We start from the raw sequence: 26,660 nt of genomic DNA, 5'->3' as shown, positions 1-26,660 counted from the left end.
TTATTTTTTTATTTATTAGATTAAAATGTTGATTTTTTGGTTGAAAAGAAGATGGGATTTTTAAATGTTGAATTTTTGTGTTGTTGGAATTTTTTCTGAGTGTGGATATGGTTTAAAAGATAGAAATTATGGATTGAAAAAATGCTAGAGTTTGAGTTTTGAAGTTGAATTGAATTATTGATGATTTTGTAGACGATTGAAAAATGGTGAAATTTTGTTGAAATATAATATAAAATAAAGAGAAGAAGTAATGAATTTGTTCAGACTATTATAACAATTCAGCAGAGCAAATTTTTCATTTTAAATAAGTTTATTTTTCTCTACGAGTTTCAATGGTAAAGTAGCAGATTAGGAGCTACTTTCTTGAAACAGAAATTGAATACTTGGTGAATGAAACTCGAAAATGTTTGCTCCCTGCTACGAGTAAAATTTTGAACTTGATGTGGCTCAGAAAACAGAGTGTTTATTAATGGATTACTGATGGATTTCGTTTCAAAGTAAGTTCAAATTTTTTAGATTTTTTGTCAGATTCGGAAAAGTTGCTCAGGCACTCAGATAAAAGATGAAACAGCTGCACTTCTAAATAAACTAAAGTTTTATAAAGTGCACAAAACCAACTAGATTGGACTGATAGGAATTTGAGTGTCCAAAAGTTTTGGAAAATGAAAAAAAAATTGGAGGATTTTTGTATCAGATCTGTCAACGTAAAAAACCGAATAATTCGACAGCTCCACAAGTAAAAGGTATTCCAACCAATGGGGAAAGTTTTGAATCGTACGAAGCTAAAAATTGAAAGAGTATATGCAAAAATACGTCACTAGCCAAAATTTCATTTGCTGAGTGCATTTTTTGATTCTTAATAAATTTTTAAAAATAAAATTTGAACCATAAAAAAAATGGAAATTTTACCAACTTGACATTGAAAGCTGAAATCTTGGTTCAACCTTATTTTCGATCTCCCGAATTGATTGGAAACAGTTTCGAATCATTTCTAGCAATTCATGGAGCCTTCAGCAGATTTCTGGAAGTACAAATTTCCACAAAATTTTACTCAATGAAGTTGGAATGCTAAAATTTACATTACACCCTAATTTCAACATGCTGTGGGTCACTATAATAAGCATCAATCGCATTTATACGTGCTCAAGTCAATTTGGGCAATTTTTATGAAAATTTTAAACGATCTAGAATTTTTAAAGTACCCTGGAGGCTCCAGAACGGTTTGAAATTATCTCCAATCGACTCAGCTAGCTTTTCAACTTTTTCAAGTTGAATTTTTGAAAGAATTTCAACTTTCAAAGATCTGCTGAAGGCTTCAGAGTTCAAAATTGCTCAAAACGGTTTGAAACAGTTTCCAATCCATCTTTTTATTGCAAGGAAAAAAATTTAGGTCTGTAAAAATGAACTGCACTCTATTTTTTTTGTAATCAGTAATTTCTTCAGTTGTGAGGAGAGAAGGTTGGAGGGGTGTATAAAAATGACGGTTTGAGTGTTCCTTTTTTCAAATTATTCCAAGAGGAAGTGATTGAATTTTTTTTAAAAGTTCAGTTCAAGTTGTGAATCTTGCAAAAAATTCAAAAAACCAGAAATTGTGGAGGAGATTTTGGATTTTCTTCTTCCAGAGTCAGCGAATTTCATCTAATCTCGTAATCTCTCGTGAATAAATTTAAAGTTCTAAAAAAAAAAAAAAAGTGAAAATTGGCTAAATCTTATTTGTGTTTTTTGAGAGAGGAGAGGAGAGGAGAGGGGAGGGTGAAAACCCCTTTTTATAGTTTTTTATACAAATCCTTAAAAAGTGACAATAATTTTGATGACAACAATTATATTACACCCCCGCCCCGCCAATCAACCTAATCTTAATTAATAGAACAATAATGAATCTCAAATAGCTGTTTTGAAAACCCAATGCAGGGAATTTTGAATTTTTTCCTCCGAAGTGAACAATTTTTTTTCAATTTTTGTAAAGAAATTTGAAATTTTGAAAATAATTGAATCGAAATTGGTCAATTTTTTTATTTATATTTTGTGCTGCTCTGTTAGGCTGGCTGGAGAAGAAAGGGAATCTGAACCCCTTTCCCCGAACAACCTCGACTTAATTAATAGATCAATGATTAATCTCGAATAATTGTTTTGAAAACCCTTAAGCGCTGAATAGTCAGAGAATTTGGAATTTTTCCCTCCTCAATGACCGAATTTTGTTCAAATTTGGTAAAGAAATAATTTGAAATTTGAAACAAAATTGAGTGAAAATTGGCTGGATTTTGTGATTTCTTTTCTGTTCTATTTGTGCAGTAATTGGGGGGAAAGGGGAGGATTAAGCTGAAAATCTTATTTTGAAGTATTTTCTATTTTATTTTATTTTCTCCATATTTCCAAAGCTTCAAGAATTTTGTGCTTCCTCCAATTACTGATTCAAAAATCTTGAAAAATGGGAATTTTGGATTTTACAAGTTTCGTTCAATTCTTGGGAAGAAATTTAAAATTCTAGACAAAAATAATCGAATGAAAACGGGCTACATTTTTAATTGGTGTTTCCTGTTGCTTCATTTAGGGGGAGGGTGGGGCCGAGGGGGACTGAAAATATAATTTTGAAATACATATTTTTTCCAAATTCCTAAAATACAAGAATTTTTTGTCGAGAATTGATGTGATCCCCCTCCCCCTCTCCCTCTCACCCTCCGCACCAAAACTTCACGAATTATTCAAAAGATGAAACTCGAATAACTGTTTGAAAAATCCTGTTGTGCGAATTCTGAAAAAAAAACTGCATAGAAATAGACACGATTTTTGTGCTCCAGAGCAAAAAGGAAGGAAGTCGATTTTTTTCGGTTTTGCGATCTTCACATTATTGGAAAGAAAGAAGTTTGCAAGAGCTTTCCAATGATGTAAAAATCTCAAAATCCAAAAAATGGACTTCCATCCTCTTTGCTCTGGAATACAGATTTTTTGAAATAATAATTATTTTTTCGATGATGAGAATGTCATTTTCTCTCTTTTCAAATTTTCAGGAACTTCGTCGAATGGGCCAGTAAAGAAGGGGGGGGGGCTTGATATTCCATTTTTGCGTTTTTTTGTGATTTTTTTCAGGAAAACAGGCGAATTTTTCTAAAATTTATAAAAGCTGTTTTTTATTTCTCAATTTTTTTTCGAACAAAGTGAATCGGTGTGAATAATTATTCCATTTCAAAACCTAATAGTTTTAGGTCATTTCAGAGCCTGCATCAAGTTCTCAATTTTCTTCAGAAATTAGAGACTCGATAGCTGATACGATTGCGAATAAAACATCCACTTGCACTTCAAAGCCGGAGTTTTATTGTAGAACTAAAAGAAACATTATTTAAAATTTTATTACAGTACTTACATTGTATGTATGAACTTTCCAACGAAATAAATTAATTTGTCGAGAAACAAGAGAAGCAATAAAGTGCAAAAATTATTTAATTACGTCGTCGATATGCAACTCGAGTAATACCGGTTTCGTTATTTCATTAAAACATTGTTTCAGTGGTTGATAGGTAGGTATATTAAACCTCGTTGCAAATTCTACCTACTTGGTAATTTGTCAAACATTTTGCAGAATAACTTAATTAATTAAGAGATGCGATTATTTCATGCTCAGGAATAGAGTATATAAGGAAGCCATAGCTCATCGTGGGAATTTCTCTTATTTTTCCGTTAAAATTATAATTTGCGAAGAAAAAAAACGGTCGGCGTTGTTTTTCGGGTATTATTCGTAAAAAAAAAAAAATCACGACTAGTTTAATTAACGAAATAGATTCGCTATATGCGAAAAAGAGGTAACTAACCTGAAAAGCGAAAAAAAAAAAAAAGATAATTATGTTTAAGCAGTATAAGAGTAACGATACGACCACAATACGGATCGAATTTTAACGTATTTTGTGCAACAGACTGAAAAATTCTAATTTGTTTGTAGATTAGAAAGTTTGTTTTAAATTATGATTGCGGCCGTGTTTTGAATTTTAATGAATAAATTTCGCGATTACATTATACGTAGACGTACGTACGTATTGCTGCGAATATGTGTGTTTAACGTATTCGTATATTCGTATTCGTACTCAGTAAAGACACGAGCAATAAGTACGAAATACGCGAATACGAGCAGCGGCAATTATACTACAAAATACGTACTACGTCTGGTGCTCTGCCAAAGCCAGAAAAATTTTTCTCTATGGTGGGTTACGACGAGTACATGCAGCCCTACAGGTGCGGTGATTCGACGAACAGAACATGATTTTATACACAGCTCGGTGCTCGGCTGGTCTCCTGTATTGTGGCGATAGGCAATTATTATTACTTATATTGCGGCCTAATGCCTTCGACACGTTTGGCTGGCAACTTTATTTACAAGTTCAATTAACGCCTTTGTGATGCGAATGTGGATTGTGGAATAAGGCGACCGAGTTTCGTGTATACTTTGGTTGAATTAGCTTCGCCTAAGAAATACAAGCTATGCAACTTGTGCGGTGGGTTTGTGAAACTGAAAATGTCCTTCTGCGTAATACGTACAATAACCGTTTGCTGTAGGTATGGTAATTTCGACATTGAGGTCAAGATTTGAGAAAATACATTACCGAGACTGGGTTACTGTGGTGTGGTGTTTGGTTGGCTTTTTTGATGAATTCGATTTGGTATGCCAATTAGGCGAGGATAGTGTTGTATACGTTGGATTCGAATTATGGGATGTTTTTTTGAAGTGTTTTTAAAGCAGGAGTTACTAATGAGAGTGAAAATGACGTAGCAATGTTTTGAATGGATTTATGAATTCTTTTCAGAGTTTATTTTTGATCTTATCAATCGTGATTTTTGGATAATTTCGATCAATACTTACTGTACGATTATTTACAGGGTGTTCGGGAAATTGTCTGCCAAAATTTTACCTTAGAAGAGATGAACAAAAACGGTGTTATGACTGGTTGCCTAAAAATTGAAGATGTAAACAATTTGAAAATTTGAAATCGTCAAAATTTGAAGCATCCCAAATTTGAAAATTTTGAATCAAGTTAGCCCCTTCAATTTTCAAGATGGGCAGTTTGTTATAATAATTTTTTTTGTTCGTCCACTGGAGTATTTTGTGTGTTATGGCCATCATTTGAACGATTCAAACGTTTTCTTATTTTTGATGATGATTTTTTTCAAAATTATCAAATTTCAAGCCAGTCATAATAACTAGAGCTGGGATTTTTATGCAGAAACATAATGAAAATATGCAATATTCTATGCAATTTTTTTTACCTAAAATAGGTATGCAAAAAATATGCGAACATTTCAGTTCGAGTAACGTTTCCCTAAAAAGGATTTTCAAGCTGAAAAACACGAAAACTCTTAATTCAAAACAAAATGAACTCAATGATCAAAAAATAGGCAAAACAAGTTATTTATAAATTCATAAACTCGTACTTCAGCAGTGTTGTGATTTTTTGAGCAAAAAAGTCTTAAAAATTTCAATTTTTGCAAAATTTCCAATTTGCAAACAAATATCACAGAATTCTGAAATATTCAAAAATATGAAGGTTTTTCTCCTAAAATATGCAATTTGTTCAGAAATAAGTATGCAAAATATGCAAAATTATATTGAGTTCATTCGTCAGGAAAGGAGGAGTTGCGATAAGGCCATTTTTTGGCAACAGCTAGTTATCGACTCAACTACTTTTAAAATGTTGTAATAAATGTCCCAAATACGAATCCGTGGTTGGTTAACCCAAAATGACAATTTTTTGGGCTCCAGGGGTTCCCAAAGTTGTGAACAAAAAAAATAATTTTAGGAACCACTGAATATTATTTTCAAAAACTTTATTAGCGTAAAATATCTGTTTGAACGAGATAAACGTTATGCGAGGAGATTTTTATATTTTCGACTCTTGGGGGCAGAAATGAGGGAGTTTCAATTTTTTGAAAATTTTGGAACCACCATTTTTGACCAACCCCTTCGAACCCCGCTAAAAAAGCTTTTTACAGTTTATTAGTATCTGAAAGACCTCCATCCTACCAATTTTTGAGCTCAATAAAAATTTTCGCTGGTACTCAAAAATGCAATTTTCTAATTTTTCGTAATTTCGATATTTTGGGAACCCCTGGAAAACTAGAAACCTGCGATTTGCACCAAAGGTCACGTTTTGAGGTGTATATTTGATTATCCGGATGAAAAAGTTTATTTAAGCTCCCCCTACATTCGTAATTTTGAACTCCTTTTTTAGAACCCCCCACTTTAGGCACCCCTAAAAAAAGCGTTTATGCATATTTTTTCAAATAAATTGAAGAATTTGCGTTTGAAACACACTAGCAAATGCTCGATAAGGTTTCATTTGATTTTTATTGTAATTTTCGAAATTGAGCTATTTTAGGTCAAATTCTGGCATTTTTACTCCGTTGAAATCATGAAAACGTTATTTTATTTTTAACGTCATTTCGAAGAGTTAAATCTCAGAATTTGATCCAAAATAGCTCAATTTTGAAAGTTACTGGATAAATCATATGAAAAATTATCGAGCACTTGCTAGTGTGTTTCAAATGTAAATTCTTCAATTTATTTGAAAAATTATGCACAAACGCTTTTTTTAGGGGTGCCTAAAATGGGGGGCTCTAAAAAAAGGGTTCAAAATTACGAATATACAGGGTGCTTAATTTAACTTTTTCATCCAGATTATTGAATCGTACCTCAAAACGTTACGTTTGGCGCAAATCGCAGGTTTCTAGTTTTCCAGGGGTTCCCAAAATATCAAAATTACGAAAAATTGGAAAATTGCATTTTTGAGTACCAGCGAAAATTTTTATTGAGCTCAAAATTTGGTAGGATGTAAGTCTTTCAGATACTAATAAACTGTAAAAAGCTTTTTAGCGGGGTTCAAAGGGGTAGGTAAAAAATGGTGGTTCCAAAATTTTCAAAAAATTGAAATTTCCGAATTTTTGCCCCCGAGGATCGAAAGTAAGAAAATCACCTCGCATAACGTTCATTTGGTTCAAACAGATTTTTTATGTCAAAAAAGTTTTTGAAAATAATGCTCAGTGGTTCCTAAAATTATCTTTTTATTCGCAACTTTGGGAACCCCTGGAGCCCAAAAAATTATCATTTTGGGTTAACCATCCACGGATTCGTATTTGGGACATTTATTATTACAACATTTTGAAAGTGGTTTAGTCGATATCTAGCTGGTGCCAAAAAATGGCCTTATAGCAACTCCTCCTTTCAGGATTCGTGGAGATCTTATCAAATATGCACTTTTTCTAGTCCATAGAAAAATATGCAAAGGATAAAAATCCCAGCTCTGATAATAACATACGAGTATGTTTGTTCGTCTTATTCTCGAGTAAGTACAGTTGATTTCCGGAACACCCTGTAGTTCAATTTTTTATTCGTTCATTTTTTTACAACGTTGGGAAAATTAATTTTGAAAATAAATTAATCAATAAATTCCAAATCATTTTGAACTTAAAACTTTAGCAATTTTATATGGAGAAAAAGTCATATTTGGTGATGAAGTATAATGAAGAGCTTCAAAAAGAGAGAGATTTGATTGTAAAATTCAAAAATGAACTTCTGAAGAAACGTAAGTAGGTAAATGTTTATCCATTTTCTCGATAAATCTTTAAATTGCTATACTATTTTTCAAATTTTCTTATAACTCTTTCAATTTGTAAGCAGTGTTTGCTCATTTTTCGATGTATAAGTCACATTACTTTTCTTCGTCGATTTTCAAAACTAACGACGTGTTCATTCGATTTTTTTTTCGATGGTGCTCAGTCAGTCAATGGTGTATAGTTGAGGCAAGAGACGGAGGGGGGGGTGTTGCCCCCTCACCCCTCCTGCTGGTGAAAATTTTGAATAAAACATACAAAAATAAAAGTTATTCAAACCAATTTTTTCAAAAAATTTTCGTTTTTGTTTCGTTCGAGCAGTAATTTTACCTTCATTTTCATAAAAGAGTTTCAGAAAATTTTCAAAATTTCGATTTTTCGTATCTAAAAACCTGTGTTTACTCCTTTCAGGCAAGAGACTGGAGCCATCGCCCCCTCTCCCCTCCTGCTGATGGAAATTTTGAATAAAACATATAAAAAGGTGAATTATTCGAACCAATTTTTTCGAAAAAATTTCGCTTTCGTTTCATTCGAGCAGTAATTTTACCTTCATTTTCAAAAAAAGGGTTCAGAAAATTTTCAGAATTTGGATTTTTCGTACCTAAAAACTTGGTTACCACTTCTTTCTTGGAAAAATACTGGCTACGCTGGTGCTGTGTGCAGTTATACTTATCTAAAGTTTCAGTTTGGTTACTCCTGGACTTTCTGTATGTACGAGTATAGTATCACGTGGAGTGGAGTAATATGGTACGAGTTACGAGTACTTTTGCCTCTCGCACTAATTATGAAATCTTTCTTTAATCTATGATGAATGAACTCCTCTATCAACACACAAGTCCGTGTTATTTTGTCGATTATTGATAACAATAATGCCTAATTTTATTCTTATCACGGGCTGAAGTTCGTTTATCTAATAGGTATATCCTACCTAGATATTCGTGTTATTTTGTTCGAGCGACAGATGTAAGGTTAATTTATTTTTCCGTTTCTTAAAAAAAATATGATAGAATGTTGAAATAGGTAGTATGGTCGAACACGTGTAATTCATGAATTAATAAATTTTAATGATCATGAGTATTGAGTAATTTAAATGCGAACGAAGTTCGGTGCAGTGCTATACCTAATGGTTTCTTTATGGATGAATTAATACGATATGCTATATTATGTGTAGAAATACATTTTCGTTTGAAATAATTCTCGGTTGTATTTAGAAGAAGATTGAGATTAGAGCAGTGAACTGATTATTCTCTTTTGAGTTGACGAACTGATGGTTGAATTACAGAAATTTTGTTCTTATTGGGAAATTTTTTTAAATGACATTTTTTTCCAGAAAAATCAAAGTAACTACATAATTGAACACCGAGTGTAGAAATTTGAGAAAATTTTCTTTTGATGAAAATACCTATTTGAATACATACATACAAAAAGTGATGAGATTGTTTCTGAGAGAGAAACTGGTATCCAATTTGCTAGTTTTCACTTACTTGTATTTCTCAGTTTGAATATATTTTATTCGTAGTCTCCAATCATGTCAATAATCTTGAAAATTTTTGAATAATTATCAATTTTTCAACCGTTATGAGTACCTACCTTATTTTTTACTCACATTTTTAAATTCAATTTTGAAAAATTTCTTCATATTTTTCGATTGCATTTTCTCAACTTTTTTTTTTTCAAAATTTCTTCCAGAGTTCACTGTGTCCTGAAAATTATTTGAATTCTTTATTACAAACTAAAAACTGTACCCAGTACAAATTGGAATGGGATGAACTACGAATCGGTGTGTTTTTACTTACTGAACACGAATCTGGTAGGCATAAGTATTGAAGTTTTGAGGTGAAAATAGAATTTTTTTTCGACTAGAAAAATTGTAAACCTAATTTCTATTTTCGCAATTAGCAACTTTTCGAAGTGTTTGCAGACAGTGTATTTGTCTAAAATTCAAAAAAGTGACTCAAAAATCATGAAAATTCTGATTCTGAATTTTTATGGAGCACGAACAGCGAACTTGATTATAAATTTTGTGAAATTTTTTTTGTTGGAAAAATATACATTTTTTTCAAAGTTTCAACACTATACCTTTTAAGAGATAAGGAGACGGGGTAAATTTTATCTCCCCCTATGAGAAAAAATATATAAAAAAATTCGGCTATTCTCGTACAAAATATAATTTTCGAAATTACCAAAAAGAAGGTACCTACCTACGAAAAAGTTTGAAATTGAATAGCAAAAAATAATTGTTTTTTCTTGATAATTCTACTTTGAGGACCCCTAGTTTCATGCTCTTTCGACTTAGGAGGTCTCAAATTTTGTATGAGAAATTTTCAACTCTTAAGTCAACTACTTCGTTAAATTTCTTTTTCAGTATAGAATTCCTGAGACATTCAAGTTTAGTGGTTCAAAAGCGGTCTCTTGAGCAGCAAAAAAATTGATTAGTGATTAATTTTTTTTTTTTTAATAAGCATTTTAGCACATTTTTAGGGCGAAAAGGTCTTCGGGAATGTGCTCAGATGGATCCTCTGAACTACCAAAAAAAACCGCCCCTCCTACCTCTGGAGCTAATTTTTTTAGGGGGCTAAAACCGATTGCGATTCTCGTTTTTTGCGTTTTACTCCGTAAATATTAGGTTTACAGAGAGACTACCATGACAAAAAATGTTCCCCTTGAAATTCTCGATAATTTGATCCTACTCTCGATACCCATCCCTCAAGGAGGATGCCTAAAAAAGGGGTGAGAAGAGTAGGTGTTTCAAAAAATGTCAGTCCAATGAATTAATCAAAGTTACCACTTAATATCATTCGTTTTCGCTCAATTTTTTTTTACAAAGTTTACACATCCAACTACTAATCAAACCACCATTGATTGGTCTTCAACCCTCTACGTGGGTTGGTGGGGGGGGGGTGCTTGATTTTACAAGTAACACACAACTGAATCATGTATTCGAAAAACGAATCATGGAAGTGCGATATATCAAATAGTATGTTTTCAAGGTCGCTGAATACGAATATGAACTTATTTTCTGGGTCCAACCCCTCAAAGCCCTCTGTGCTCCAAAAAAAGGGGTCAAAATTTTGAAAAATCGTGAAAAGTCGAGTGATATATCGAATTGGATGTTTTCGAGGTCGCTGAGTACGAATATGAACTTATTTTTCGGGTCCAACCTCTCAACTTCCCTCTGAGCCCCAAAAACGGAGTCAACATTTTTAAAAAATCGCTAAGTACATACTTTTTTTTAGGTATTTTTGGAAAATTTTGCTAAAATTTCATCATTCTTTTAATGCTTTTTTGAGTTTCTTTACACGATTTCAATTCATTTTTTTAAACACTTTTTTGTGCACTTTTGGCAAATTTTACTGTTTTTTTTTTTTTTTTTTTTTGTGATTTTTACAGCGTTTTTTTTGGCTTTCACTTTGTGTTTTGAAGAGGTCTCAACAATATTTAATGCAATTTTAGTACCTACATAAATTTAGTCAAATTACCGCAATTTTATGGCTTTTTGTAATTTTTATTGATTTTAATGCCTTTTTAGATGTTTTTTACCTTATTTCAACACGTTTTTGACACTTTTCTTGGATGCATTTTTGGAAAATTTCGCAGAAATTGAATCTTTTTTTGGTGATTTTTGATGCCTTTTTGAGTATTTTTACACAACTTTAACACGTTTTTGACATTTTTTTTCGTGCATTTTTGGTAAATTTCACGATTAATTTGTTTTGGACAGGTACCTAGCACCTACCTAATTTTAATTGATTTTAAGTTTTTTTTTGAGTGTTTTTACACCATTTTAATACATTTTCAACATCTTTTCATACTATTTCGATCAATTTTACTGAAGTTTTTTTCACTTTTCGATAAGTTCAGGTGTTTTTTTTATCCTTTTTTGAGCGTTTCTCAACATTTTAACACTTTTTCATGCGTTTTCAGCAAATTTTCTCAAAATTTATAATTTTTTAGCAATTTAATTTTTTTTTTGCATTTTGAAGAGGTTTTGACGACGTTTTATGCCATTTTTGCTAAGTGTTGTCAAATTCTGCTGAAATGTGCTCACTTTTTGGTGGTTTTAAGTGATTTTAATGCTTGTTGGGTGTTTTTAGGTACAATATTTTTCAGCTTGTGGTTGAAACTTTTTGATGAATTTTTGGCAAACCTCGTGGAATTTTATTGTTTTTTTTTTTTTGGAATTTTTGGTGGAGTGTTTTTGCATCAATGTTCAATTATTTAACACGTTCTCACTCAACATTTTTTCGTGTAATTTTTTTCAGCAAAAGAAAAAACTTGGTTAAAAAAATTATTTTTATAGAATAAAAATTTTGTCATTTCTGGCAAATCAAAAAAACAACAACAACAACAACAACGAAAATGGATCTAGAGCATAAATGTTTGTAATCTTTTCCCATCCATAAAAATGTAGGTGTTTTAAAATAAAATTTTTATTGTTTTTTTTCAACTTGAATTTTTCAACGAATTTTGACAATTGAAGAATTTGTGTATGGTACATTTATATTTCATCATTTATTCGTTTCAGGCATTTAATTTCTCGTCAGGATCCAGAGCAAATTATCCTCTGTACTTGCATAATTTTTTTTCTCTTTCATTTTTTTTCAATGTGAGTTCTATTTTTATTTTTTTACATTTTTTTTTGAGCCCTCACAGTTTTTTATTGTAAAAGTTTAACATTGTTTTCCTGCTCAAATTTTACAGAAATTTATTTTCAACTAGAAAAAACCGTAATTTGAATATTTTCGCAGTTATTCCGACCAATGAATCAATTTTTTTTAGAAGGTTTCCAAGTACATTACAAGCTTAATACATATTTGAATAATCATTTTGTAAACATCATTCTATTTGATATACCTACTGCTCTGTTTATGAGATCTGTTTGCTTTCTTCCTTCATATTTTCTACCTATTTTTAATGAAGAACAATAGTGACTTGGTATTTTTGAGCTTTTCCAAAAAAATCCAAATTATAGATAATTAAATTTTGAAAAATTGCGATTGGTTTGGAATCGAAAAATTTCAAGGTTAAGAAACTTGAAATGTTTGTAATAAGTATTTACACAAAAATCATCCTGGTTTGCTGTACTTTTTTTACTTTCCAATTTCTGCGATTTTTTGCTGTTTTTTTTTTTTTTTTTTTTTTTTCTCAAATCGCATATTTATTTTAAAGACACATCCAAAAAAATGTATGCTTTGTCTTATATTTTTTCGCATTACAATTTCCATAAAATTGTACCTACTTTTTAATACTTGAAAAAAATATATATATTCTGTGGAAGTCTCGCTTTTTTTTCTCGGTTTTTCTTGTTGCTCTGATTGTTTAGACACTTTATTTTTATAAAATTTTATATTATTTAGAACAAATTTTGAATACTTCTTACTTAGATAGTTGGAAAAAATTACCAATTTCCGTGCTTAATCTGCATATTCAGTATTTTTTGAAATTGTAAAACTTCTCTTCATATAAGCGGAGGCGAACGTAAATATATTGTTGAAAGAGCCATAAATCAAATTCCTCGCCGAATTTTAATTTCTGCCCAAAACTGCAATCAAATCATTATGCTCATTTCATTTTTGTTTCAATTTAAATTTTAAAAAAATATGATCATCTAATTTTGAAATTTTTTAGTTAAACAGTCAAATTTTTTAATTTTTAATCAAGTACCAATAGAAACGATAGAAATGAGTAAATAGGTAGCTTTTCATGTTTGCATCAAAACTATGTTTATCACACATTTTTTAAAATATCAACCGAATTTAAAACAACTTTAGCTGGAATATCGTTCAAGTGATTTTCATTCTTACTATTTTTAAACTTTAAAAGTATTTTTCCCAATATAAATTTCCAGCTCAAAATTATACAAGTACCATAAAAACTACATACAACCGCAATCTGCACGATACATATTCTAAATACTAATACACTATCGAATCGAAATACTCGTTCGCAAATATTCCAAACCAAATTCCAATAACAACGTGTCAAACTCTGCGTTTAAAAATGTTTTATTTTTATCCATTAATTTGGCGACCGTAAAATCATTTCAGTACAGTAATTAATTATACAAAACGAATATGTATATAAATAGCACTGCTTCATCGCGAATTAGGCCATTAAACCTAATTAATATACCTGGACAATTTCATTACTATACGATTTAACATAATAGTAATAATTTCACAATATCTATACAGTCGTATTCACAGTAAAAAAAAAAAAATCGAACCTTATTACATTCTAAACAAAAAACCCAATTGAAATATAAAAAACCAAGAAATTGTTTAATAATATTATACATAAATAGTAAAAGTAAATAATGTGTAAACCCCGATGAAATTCTTTTGATTAATGCAAAATAATTTTCGTGTTGGTTTTTTTAGACTAGAGTTGGTAATCTACTTATGGTAATACGATATTCTTTTATTATATTTAAATAGTTAAAAAAATAAATAAATGATAATATAAAAATCGTATGTCGTATAATTTTATACGTAAATAGGTATCTATATAATATTCAAATCGCTCGCGTATTTATATTATATAAAAATTATAGGTATATAAAAATCATATAGTTGATATTATTTTTATATAAGGAAGAAAATCGATAATTATGGTAAAATTAAAAATAAGAAACAAAAAAATATACGATTAATTCCGGTATGTCATTTATATGTATACGATTTCTCTATCTCTAATACGTTGAAAATAATAAGCGTTTTATGAATATATACAAATTTTTAAAAGTGTAATAAACGTTCCAACTCTTTGAGGCACCTAAGTATAAATAAACCCGAGAATATTCGGTTAGTTTTGGACGAGTATGGACTAGCAAGTAAATTAAAAACAAGCGGATAAAAATTCTTCTAAAAGAGAAATGTCATCTTTCTCAATGCTCCAGACAGAACAAATCGCTAAATCATTTCCAAAAGTGTTGGGATTTTTTTTGGGTGCGAGTTGTGCACGACGTAGGTCGGTAGCCAGAGCCATGTTGCCACTCATTTCGAGACGAATTTAGATATTTTCATACGACATAGTCTGGAAAGTCTCGTGGCAAGTCTAAATGTCTACACAGATGAGAGAAATTCCTTACATGCGTATTTAGAATTATTCCAATCGTCCAATTTGAAACTAGCACTCGGTTTAGTCGTACAAAAATCACAAAAACATGAAGAGGTTCGATAAAAACGATTCAGAAATTAAAATTTACTCAGATATTTAGAAATATTTTCAGTATTAAATAAATGAGTGATCGAACACCTCAAAAAAAAAAAAAAAAAAAAAAAAAAAAGACAGTCTGAACGAAAAAATTGTCTTGTTGCATTCGATATGATTTTCTTTCTTTTCTCTAATATAAAAATTCCGATCACGATGGAAAAGATAGAAAAATATATCAAATACGACCCAAAGACACCAAAAAAAAAAAAAAACAACGAAAGAGTTGGAACAATAATTTATACGAGGGGGAAAAGGGGGAATAAACGAACGTAGGTATATAATTATAAAACTAGGTACATAATATTATGTAGTATTATGTCGTACATATTCGATTCGCACTCGGTTTAGAAATTTGCATTCTGCACATCGACCGGGGTTTCGGGTTTTTTCGGTTCGTTTTCGATACCCGAGTACTTGGATAAAGGGTCGTGGTCGTAGCAGGTTAACGATGAGGAGTTGGAATCGACCATCTTGGAAACTGGTTTATTAAGATGTGACATTTCTTCGTTAACTATTCTTTCGATTTTGGATGCGATATTCTCCACCTCGGATGGATTAGCTTTAATTAGAGAACACAGACGTTTTAAATGATCCGAATCTATTTTTATTCGAATTCCCACCATGGCAGACATAATACTAGCGGCTGCTATTACCGAAGGCTTCACATTCAGGAATTCATAATCTGTAACGTTAAGAAGAAAAAAAAATGCACCGAAATTATAATCAAACGTCATCAAAAATACTCCTGCATTATAGTTCATTCATATTATATGTATGTAGATATACGTGCACATTATAAAAATAATCTGGTGTATGAGATAGGTGGGCGGGGTGGACTGGCGAAATTCACACTTGTCTTAAATACGTTAATTTTTCTTTCATCTGCGAGTAAAGATGTCTAGATATAGGGACGAGGGACCTATGTACGAATATACGTATATTATAACCTTCGCCTGTAAAAGAACTCCTCTCACAAGCCAGCATCGTACATCTTGTCTTGGTACTTTTTGTGTCTGTACCGCACACCATTGTTATATAATAAATTAAAACAATGGGTGAAATAAATTTCAAATATTTACAATCAAAAGTCTCCTTATAGAAGAAGGACAGTCACGAAGTGGTTGTTGTGTCTGCTGCATGTAGCTCACGTGTGTGTGTAGCCTACCTGTAGCTTTAGATATACCTAGACTTGGGCTACGTACTGTGTGAGCCAGTTTTCTAAAAAAATATATTTTAAATCCGGATCTGCTTTGGTAAATAAGAAAGGGAAAACATGCATGTTTCTTTAATAAAAATAATATCGCGACCGATGAATAGGTAAATGAAGATGTAAAAATTGAGACTGTTTATTGGATTGGAAAAACTGGTTTTGTGTAGCGAAGAAAATTTTCTATATCGAAAAAATGAAAGAATTCTGTTTAAATCTTAACAAAAATAAATGAACGAGTTTGATTGCGAAATCGAATGATTAGGATCTTGAAAATTGAAGAAAAATTGAAAAGAGCTAAAAAGATGTGTTTTCGTGATGAAAGTGCATGCGAAAAATTTCTGAATTTGACGAAGTGACGCTGAAAATTCATTTTTTTCAATTCAATTGTTCGAAGCAAAAAAAAAGTTCAAATTCAGTGCCAAGGAAATTACAAAAATAAAATCTCAGTTTGATGATTTAGCCACAATTTAAGGAAGAGAGTCATTCTTATACTTTGAGGAACTATTTGAGAAATAAGAGAGAGGGAAATGAAAATCTGAAAAATATTTCCAAATGCGGGGAGAAAGTTTGGAGGGGTGAGGAGGGGAGATGAGAAAAGGAGAAGAGAGTAGAAAGGGCATTTGAAGAATACTTCTGAATTTTGAAAAGTGTATTTTTTGAGATGAGAAAAGTGAAACTCGAACAAAAATCCCATTTTTTGTAAAAATATGATCCAAGTGTGTCTACTGTCTACTCTCCCCTTCCTCGTCAAGCCCAGTTACTCTTGATATCTGGTAGCACTTTTAGATCCCCATACCCCCACCCCTCGCCGCTCAAAAATATGCTGTCCACATTCGAAAATTGTCGAGAATGTTTTATATCAAATCAGTATTGCCATTTTCTAACGTGAAGTGAAATTCAATTCGAGTTATGAATAAGGGAGAAATTCATTGTAAAAAAATTTTCAATGAAAAAAAGCAAAATTTTGAGCCAAATGCTGGACTTATTCAGAAAAACGTGCAAAACTTACTGAATACCTTGTTTTATTTCGTGAAATGAAAAAAAGAGAGGAAAGGAGGGTCAAAATCCAAAAAACTTATTGTTTTCCATAGAATTGAGAATTTTTGGTTGGGGAGAGGGGGAAATAAAAGGAAGGAGGAATGAAAATTTGAAAAACGTGTTACTCAAGATTGTGCAGAAATTTCGATCTTGTATTCGAAAATTGACCTAGAAAGCTAACAATTTCTACGTACTCGTACAACGCTTTCAACTTTACAAAATCGTTTGAAGGCAGTCTAAAGCCAGTTTGGAAGTATCCAGAGGTCCAGAAGCATATTTTAAAGCATTTTTTCCAAACTGGAATTTCCCAAAATGTGCTACAGGCTTTTAAAGAATTTGAAACCTGTTTTTCATCAATTTATTAGAATGAAAATATGGTACATACCTCCCCAAATTTCAATTTCCAGTTTAATAACTAATAAGGTAAAATTTTGTAAAAATTGCATTTTTCAAAAATTTTCTGCAGACTGAAGAATAGTTCAAAACAACTTAAAATCGTTTACAATATTGATTTGTGAGATCCAAAATTGGTACGAGCCAAATTTAACCTTTCTAGCTCAATCAGGTGAAATTTTGATTTTTTTTTTGGTATTTATTTTTGCTCAAAATATTCGATTTTTAAGAAGTTCCCAGAATTTCAGAAATAAGTAGACTTCAATGTTGGAATGGGGGGGGGGGGTTGTAATTTTCAACAAATTTCTAGAGGCTGGAGAATTGTTCAAAACAACTTAGAATCGTTTCCAATGTTGATTTGTGAGATCCAAAATTGGAACGAGCCAAATTTAATCTTTCTAGCTCAGTCAGGTAAAATTTTGATTCTTATTTTTGCTCAAAGATTTTGAAGAATTTCCCAGAATTTCAGAAATAGACTTCAATCTTTGGAAATATTCAAGGAGGGGGTGGGGGGCAATTTTCAAACGTTTTCTGGAGGCTGAAGAATTGTTAAGAACAACACTCAAAATCGTTTCCAATATTGATTTGTGAGATCCAAAATTGGTACGAGCGTTCAATCTTCCTAGCTCAATCAAAAAAATTAGATTTTTTTTGCATTTTTGCTCAGATTTGATTTTAAGAGGTTCCCAAAATTTGGATTTTTTTTCTTGGCAGACAAATTTATTTTGTAAGTAGCTGTTTAAAATTCGATTTTCTTTCTCGGTTATTTGAATTTCTTTGACGTTAAATGTTTTCATGTTTTGTTTTCTTTGTTGGAAACATTTTTCAATTTTTTAATAGCTCTACTTTGATTTGTGTGTTTCAAAGTTTTTATTCCATTTTAACATTTTGTTGTTATTTTTCAACGTTTCTCAATTTTTCATTTCTAAAATATGTTTTTTCCAAGTTTTTGATTTTTTTTTTTACTTTTTTCAGTTTTTTACTGTACCAACTTTCTGACGTTTTGTTGAAATTATTTGTCATCATTTTTTCTTACCAAGATTTAATGTTTTTTCTCAAATTTTTTTGAATTTTATGTGTGTCAAGTTTTTTCCTGCGTTTTTCTAATTTTCTTTCAAATTTTATCGAGTTTTGTTCTGTTAGGTAAATAAAATCACTTTTTTACATTTTTTGTTGAACATTTTTTTTCCTTAAGAAATTTTTGATCCAATTTTTTCCAATTTTTGTTATTATGTTGAAATATTTGAGCATTTTTTCTTGCTATACGTACTACATACATTAAAGAAAACTTGAAATACAAAAATTTTTTAAAAAAGTTGAAAATAAAGCAAAAAAAACTATTTTTTTTTAAATGGACAGAAATATTTGATCCAAATTTTTCCATTCTTTTCATCTCTAGAAAAATATGTTTCGCTTACGGAGTGAAAATGTCGAAATATTTGAGCTTTTGTTCTTGTATTGAACAGAATTTAAAACAATATGAAGAACAAAAAAAAAGTTGAAAATTGAAAAAACATAGCCAATTTTTTTTTTAATGAAAAAAATGACAAAATTGGATCAAAAATTATTTGAAAAAAATTATACTCAAGCATACTGCATACACTGCATACATTACTATACCTACTTTCTCAAATAATTTTTTTAAAACTTTTTTTGTTGAATTTTTTTAAAAATTTTGTTTATTTTATTTTATTGTTTTGTTTTTCCATTTTCAGAGAAAGTCCTTTCAATTTTTTTTTCCAAAATATTGTCACATTCTACCCAAAAATATAGTTTTTTTTTTCATTTTTTTGACTTTTGAAATATTTTTTCTTTTTTCCTTATCATTTGAAGAGGTCGAAAATATCAAACATTATCTCGGTTTTTTGCATTTAATTGTGCACAATTTTTCATTTTTTAAAAAAATGTTACGAAAAATGAAAAACTCTTTGCTCTTTTTCTTTGTTTTCTTTTTGAAGTATTTCCCTTAAAATACGAGTACTTGTAATCGTGTAATTAAAGTACCTCGGCAATTTTAAACTCATTTTGGAAACTCTTCAGTGATCATGTTACGTTCACATGGCAAATATTTGGGTTATCAACCTCCTTCCAAAGAAAAGAATCCGTTTTTTTTTTTTTTTTTTTTTTTTTTTTTGTTAGCCAAAGGTATTTGTCACTACAAACCGACACTTGGTGAAATATCGATCCTGTTTTTGGACCAGTTTTAGAATTTACAATCTTCGAAGACGCGAAAAAAATCGCCTCAGCTAGGCTTCGGTCCAAGTCCAGTATTGTTCCAGCTGAGATGAAATGTCATTTATTTGTCCTACATAAAAAGAAAACGTTATTCAACTTTTGTACAAATGCTCTTTATTAGCCGTCGATGGCGTCAATATTGCAGACTCTCTACTGTTAGGTGAATAACTGAATACTGTGCCAAATGAAAAAAAAAAAAAAAAAAAAAAATGCCAATCCTTAGAGGTCCGTTTAAAGAAATGCAACTGTATCTGTGTCTACATATATGCACATTGCACTATGTATAGTAGTACGTTCTCACAACAGAGATATACCTAACACGATTTATAACAGCATTTCCTTATTTGACACGAATTCGCGTCCTTGAGAGTGTGCACTGTTAATGCAGAATAAACTAAAGAAGAAAAAAAAAGTCATCTAAAATGACTCTCTTCCTGTCTAGGTATACGAGTAGGTATACTCTTTTGTGGAAAAATTTCAAAACTTGTAGAGTACACATGCACTCGTACGTATGTACGTGGCCAATGAGCGAAAAAATCCAACTTGTTAACTGGCTCAATGAGACATAATATCAAAGAGAAGAATGCGCGTATAATTTTTTTCATTTTTTATACCATCTCGTCGTCGGTTGATAGTACGACATTCGGTAATTATAAGCAATATGTCGCATATAATAGAGAATGCTTTCTTGAATATTATGTGTGCGATTGTATGGTACTGGCTGCGAATTGCGAATTGCGGACAAACGCATACGAAATAACTTCGTGTGTCGCATTAAGCGCCGAAAATTTTATCCTCGTAGTTGGTATTAAATATCCACGTTGTCGGTCCTATATAGTCGTATAGTCGGGACAGGACACCACGTAAAGGGCAAATTTTTCTTCATTTGGTCAAAAAAAAAAAAAAAAAACATCTCGTTCAATTGAGCATGAAAAATGCGAATTCATGTCACGTTTTTTTTTCTCTATTCTATATTTACTGGGTAACAACCGGTTTCGTTATTATTTTCATTTGATTTTTTTTCCTCCGCTCGAAAAATGTATGTTGATTTAATTTTTGCTCGGGATTTTATTGTCACTGATGTAGATTTTCGGCTTGATTGCTTTTTTCAAAGAGCTGATGATTGTGATTTGAGTCGAGATGAATATCACCTCTTATATTAATATTTTAATCGTGTAGACATATGTGGGAAAAATATTGCGAATCTTTTTAGAAATTCAACGTGTACAATAGAAGTATAAATTGTACCAGGAAGAAAGTTATATTGTGATAATTTGATTTCGAGATTTCATCAATTAACGCACGTGATAAGTTTCTGTGCTGTACGTAGACACCGTACGTATGTATTAATTTGGTTTACCTAAAATTGGCCTCCGATATATTATGATGCTTTCATACTGCACCACGATTTGTACCCAGGATCCCGAGGAAATACGACCGTATCATTTGGAACTCGGTTAACTACACTTTTTCATATTTTCTGCCCCCTCTTTTGCCAAAGTTTACCTACTACGAGGTGGTTTTGTTTGAATTTAATCAAGTTTTTTGCGTTATATACCTATTTAGGGCGTATATTTGTGATTTATCGAACTCTCCTCGTACGCCACGTTGGGTGAATTTTGTATTAGAGAGTTTCGGAGTGTTCCTTTTTTCTTCCCCCTGATCCTGCTCCCTTCTTATTTGTTACTAAGTTAGGAGTTCTTTTCATCATCTGCGAGGATGAAATTTCGGCTATCGTGCACCTACGTTGCATACCAATCGAGTTTTGGTGGGCCAATTTGATGTCGTATATTTGGCTGTAATAACGTATACGCACGTTGTTGCTGGGTTTGGCGAAATATGTACTAAATTATTATTTTATCTTATCAATAGAACGTATATTATAACGACGATATCGCCACCATTTGCTGGTACACTTGACTTGAGTCATTGGTATTTCTGGAATTATTACGCGGAGAACTTATGGTAATGGCGAATGTCGGTTTTGAGCTATTTTTACATTGACATATCCGGTAATTTGAACGAATCTAAGCTTCGAAAAAAATATATGGAATATGGTTACAAAGTCGTACCAATATTCGCCATTGGCCAAGTGTGAAAATTAAACGATTTTTTTTTCGAGTCATTTCACTTGTAATCAGCATTAGTCTGATATTTCCAAGTTCGAACCATAATTCGCCAATAATTTCGAGTTTATGGGTGTTCGAAGACATCGATGTAGATTAAGAGGTGAATTTTTTCACCATGAATAGTTCATTAAAACCGGTCAACAGTAAGGCTTTTGACGTATTGCGGGTTGCATATCGGTTTGCCTGAACTTTATCGGTTTGGTGGGCATTCTTATCAGTGAGTATCAAAATTTCATATTTTGAGCAATTTTCACAAGGTGTTTTTGAAATGTATAGCTTTTATTTAGTTTTTTCTTCAATTTTAAACACTGTTAAATCCTGTAATGGAAAAAGATCCTCTCTTCGTCGAGTTTTAAAGAAGTTGACAAAACGTCTTTGAACCTCGACAAAGAGCGGATCTTTTTCCATCACAGGATTCAACAGTGTTTAAAATTGAAGAAAAAACTAAATAAAAACTATAAATTTCAAAAACACCTTGTGAAAATTGCTCAAAATATGAAATTTTGATACTCACTGATAAGCATGCCCACCAAACCGATAAAGTTCAGGCAAACCGATATGCAACCCGCAATACGTCAAAAGCCTTGTTGGGTGTGCGCATGAATTGGTATCACGTCACGTCGTCAGCTGTTCATAAACTGAAGCTTGATTGAACAGATGTTAATTAAGTTGCCTGCTTCGAGATCGAAGGCGGCGTGAAAATGTTGTCAGGATTTTTAATAATGAGAATGTTTAGAAAGGGTGTGTTTTGGTATGAGAAGTGACTAGAAATTTTGAGCATTTTTTCATGGGGGGGGAGAATTTTGAGCATTTTTTCATGGGGGGTAGGGGGAGAAGTTGAACTGGAGGTGTCGCGAACCACGAATAAAATAAAAATAAAAAATATAATCTCACTGCTTATATCTTGCCTGATGATGAAAAGTTGTACTTTTTGAAAAGATCTTTGCAATAAAAAGCATTAAAATTAAGGAGAGTTTTTTCTTTTCCAATAACACTTATAGTTAAGACGCTGATTTCGTTATAACACTGATTTCTTCTAGTCCTTAGACAACCCCATCCAAACCAATGTAAAATTAATCGTGATATAACGCTCATGAGCGATTATAAATCGCGTTTTAACGCTCTGAAATTCAGGAAAAATCACATTTTTTTATAATTTTTTTTGCGACAAAAAAGCTTTCTTTCATGTAAAAAATTCTCACCCTCTGAAAATTTTGGCTGCAATAGCGGTTTTTTTTGCAACTTTTGCAGTTGGATTTTTAAAAAAGTAAAAAAAAACTTTTATGGCAAAAATTTGCCAAAAAATCTGTTTTTCAGCTTTTAATAGTTTCAACTTTCAATTCATAGAAACACGTAAAATTATTTTTGATTTTGGCCAAAAAAAGTAAGATTTTTTGATAACCTTATCAAACTTTAATAGAAGCTTGATTATACAATTCTTACAAAAAGGGCAGGTAAGTATCTAAAGTTTCTACAAAAGAGTAGAGTTCTAGATTTTTCATCATAATCTTGAAAAGAAAACTGAAATGTAAAATTTTTCAAAATTTTGGTAAGCAACTGATTACTTTTTGGAAAATTTGGAACAAAAAGCAAGGCTTTCTGAAAGTTTTGACCACTGAAAACAGTTTTGTTGTTCAAATTCAAAATAAAGTTCACATTTCCACTTCTTTTATAACGCACTCAAACGAGAATTTGCTGTATTATGCTCATTAGCTTTAAAATGAGACTTTTACTTATAACGTGTTTCAGCTTATAATGCTCTTTTTTTCCATGCCCCTTGAAAAGAGTCATAATGAGCTTTTACTGTATAAATACAGTGGAGTCTTGATAACTCGAAGCTGGAGGGAGAAAGAGTTGACTTTAAGTTATCAGAGTTTTTGAGTTACCTATCAGAGTTTGAGTTATGGAAGTTTGTTTTTGGTATATTTTGAGTTAGCAAAGTTTGAATTAGATGAAATGTTTTTTTTTTTATTTACCATGGAATGAAATGGAAACACGTATTACAGCTGTGTATTTGAGTGAAACGTATATGTTTATGGACATAAATGTACTTATACGTAACTCCAATGAGTTTGTATTGTAAAAGAGGTTTGCATCAATGAGATTTGCATTTACAAGTTTTTTCAACAAGAAATTCGAGTTATAGAGGCAAAACGTTACCAACATTTGACTTACAGAGGTTTTTTCTATATTTGTGTCATTCCGCAGGTAAAGGGCCCATTTGGTCGATATTGAGTTAGGGGCGGGGGGGGGGTGAGGTAGACCTCCGGAGCAACCATATGAGCGGGATAGAAGCCCAAAAAGTGCAAAAAAAACTCCAAAAAAAAATCCATAATTAAAAATTTGAAAAACTCAACTTTTGAGAAAATCGCTTTCAAAGTTTTTTTTCTGAAAAAAACTGAAATTTCACGTAATCCGAAAACCTTTATACCTAAAATTGAAGATTATTGTTTCTAATGTCAAATATTACTACCCACCTGCAATAGCGATTTTTTTTACTCAATATTTTCATGTTTATGAGTATTTTAAGCCTGAAAAACAATGATTTATAAATTTAAATTTTGCATAAAAATTCATTACTCTGTTCAAAAGCAAAAAAAAATTATTAAATTACATTTTCTGTCAAAATTCAACTTGTAAAAATAAAAATCATGAAAAAAAAATTTTCAAAAAATGTCTACCCCGGGTGCGATTCAAACCCAGACCTCCTGCTCCGCAATCCGTTATCAGTGCCACATGGCTAATGCTGCACCAACGAAAATCGCGTTTTTGAATGGTATACATGTTGCCACTGGCGACTAGGTGCAGTATAATTTGTAGGGTATTTTTTTGGAAGCGAATTTACCGCGAAAAAGCAAAAACGACCAAATGGGCCCTTTATAGAAAAACTTCAGTTCCGTTTTTCTCCGCTTGGGGCGCACCTGCGGCCTTGATACTTCGACACGAGAAAGTTGGATATGTTCTACATCGAAATCCATCAAAACTTCGATTTTCAATTTTTTCAACTTTTTCACAAAAAACACGATTATCTCGTTAAATAGAAACGACCAAATGGGCCCTTTACCTACGGAATGACACATTTTTCAAAAATTTTACTTCTAGTTATCGGAGGTTGTGGACTTTTTACTTCGAGTTAACCCTTTGGAGGTTCTCTAGGTTTTCGGGTTAGAAAATTGAAGTGCCTTAATGAGTGTGATAGGGTACCTCGCCCAATTGGCCAAACCACAAAAAAGTCGAGCTTTTGATGAAAAGTTTTATAGGAAAATGAAAGTTTCCAAAAAACACAAATGTGACATTTCCTAAAAAAAAATTGAATGTATGCAGAATTTTTTTTGAAAAAATGAACCAAAAACATGTGTCAAAAACATTGAACAAAAGCACTCTTTCAAAAAATGAAATAAAAATTGAATTGGAAAAAAATAAAAAAACAAGGTTGAAAAAAAGTCATCTGGCAGTTCACAAATTCAGCTAGAATCAAATCTTGTTGGCAAAAATGCCTTTGTTTAAAGCATGAAGAGAAGAAAAATCTATGTCGCTAAGAGAGGATTTTTTATCAAGTCATAAAATCTTTTAGGAAATCGAGCCGAAATATGGGACAAAATTTAGCGAAATTGCGAGCTTTCGTGGCAGGAGGTAACTAATTATAAAAACATTTTCGCCTTTATTCACGAGATGTAGCATCGAATTTTCTTTCATTTTGGGAAAAAATGAGTATTTTATCACTTATTGGAGTATAGGAATATGAAGATGAAGATGAAGAGAAATAGTAAAAATAGTAAATAAAAATCCAAATTCATCTACGAGTTCAGTCTTTCATTTCGTTTACGCTGTGGATTTGTGTTTTTGTTCACTATTTCTCTTCATCTTCATCTTAATATTCCTATACTCCAATAAGTGATAAAATACTCATTTTTTCCCAAAATGAAAGAAAATTCTATGCTACATCTCGTGAATAAAGGCGAAAATGTTTTATAATTAGTTACCTCCTGCCAGAAAGCTCGCAATTTCGCTAAATTTTGTCCCATATTTCGGCTCGATTTCCTAAAAGATTTTATGACTTGATAAAAAATCCTCTCTTAGCGACATAGATTTTTCTTCTCTTCATGCTTTAAACAAAGGCATTTTTGCCAACAAGATTTGATTCTCGCTGAATTTGTGAACTGCCAGATGACTTTTTTTCAACCTTGTTTTTTTATTTTTTTCCAATTCAATTTTTATTTCATTTTTTGAAAGAGTGCTTTTGTTCAATGTTTTTGACACATGTTTTTGGTTCATTTTTTCAAAAAAAATTCTGCATACATTCAATTTTTTTTTAGGAAATGTCACATTTGTGTTTTTTGGAAACTTTCATTTTCCTACAAAACTTTTCATCAAAAGCTCGACTTTTTTGTGGTTTGGCCAATTGGGCGAGGCACTTCAATTTTCTAACCCGAAAACCTAGAGAACCTCCAAAGGGTTAAAGAAGTGAATTCTACATTGAGTCTTATGGTGAGTTGAAGGGAAACAGACTTTGCTTCGAGTAACCAGAGTTTTCGAGTTAACGGAGTTTGAGTTATCGACACTCCACTGTATTCACATAAAATACTTCCTTGTAGGAGTTTCTCGTATTTTATCAATAATTCATCGTGAATATTGGATTGAAAACAGTAGACAAACTGTTATGAAAGTATTGAACAAATGTGTCAATTGCAGAAGAGTCAATGGTGGTCTGTTTATCATACCTGATCTTCCACCTTTTCCTTCTGAACAAGTCTCAAAAGTTATTCCTTTCACTTATGTTGGTTGTCGATTACTTTGGTCCTTTGTATGCCAAGTGTTGTGGCAATGTGAAGAAATTCTTTGTTGTT

At 31.5% G+C, this 26,660-nt stretch overlaps 1 protein-coding gene and 1 long non-coding RNA gene across 2 annotated transcripts in view; one reads left to right on the top strand and one right to left on the bottom strand.

Annotated features, from left to right (window-relative positions):
* The window catches only part of LOC135843351 (uncharacterized), a 234,437-nt gene that overhangs the window by 191,881 nt on the left and 15,896 nt on the right, over positions 1–26,660 (top strand). The window lies entirely within an intron of this gene.
* The window catches only part of LOC135843349 (G1/S-specific cyclin-D2-like), a 100,843-nt gene continuing 87,765 nt past the window's right edge, over positions 13,583–26,660 (bottom strand). Inside the window, exon 4 of the mRNA XM_065361198.1 lies at positions 13,583–15,490. Coding sequence (XP_065217270.1) covers positions 15,153–15,490 — 338 coding nt within the window. The 3' untranslated portion in view covers positions 13,583–15,152. The remainder of the gene's footprint in view (positions 15,491–26,660) is intronic.

Source organism: Planococcus citri, chromosome 4 (genome assembly GCF_950023065.1).
Source record: "Planococcus citri chromosome 4, ihPlaCitr1.1, whole genome shotgun sequence".
NCBI lineage: Eukaryota > Metazoa > Arthropoda > Insecta > Hemiptera > Pseudococcidae > Planococcus > Planococcus citri.
Note: the sequence above shows the minus strand (reverse complement) of the source record. Positions and strands in the feature narration are given on the sequence as shown.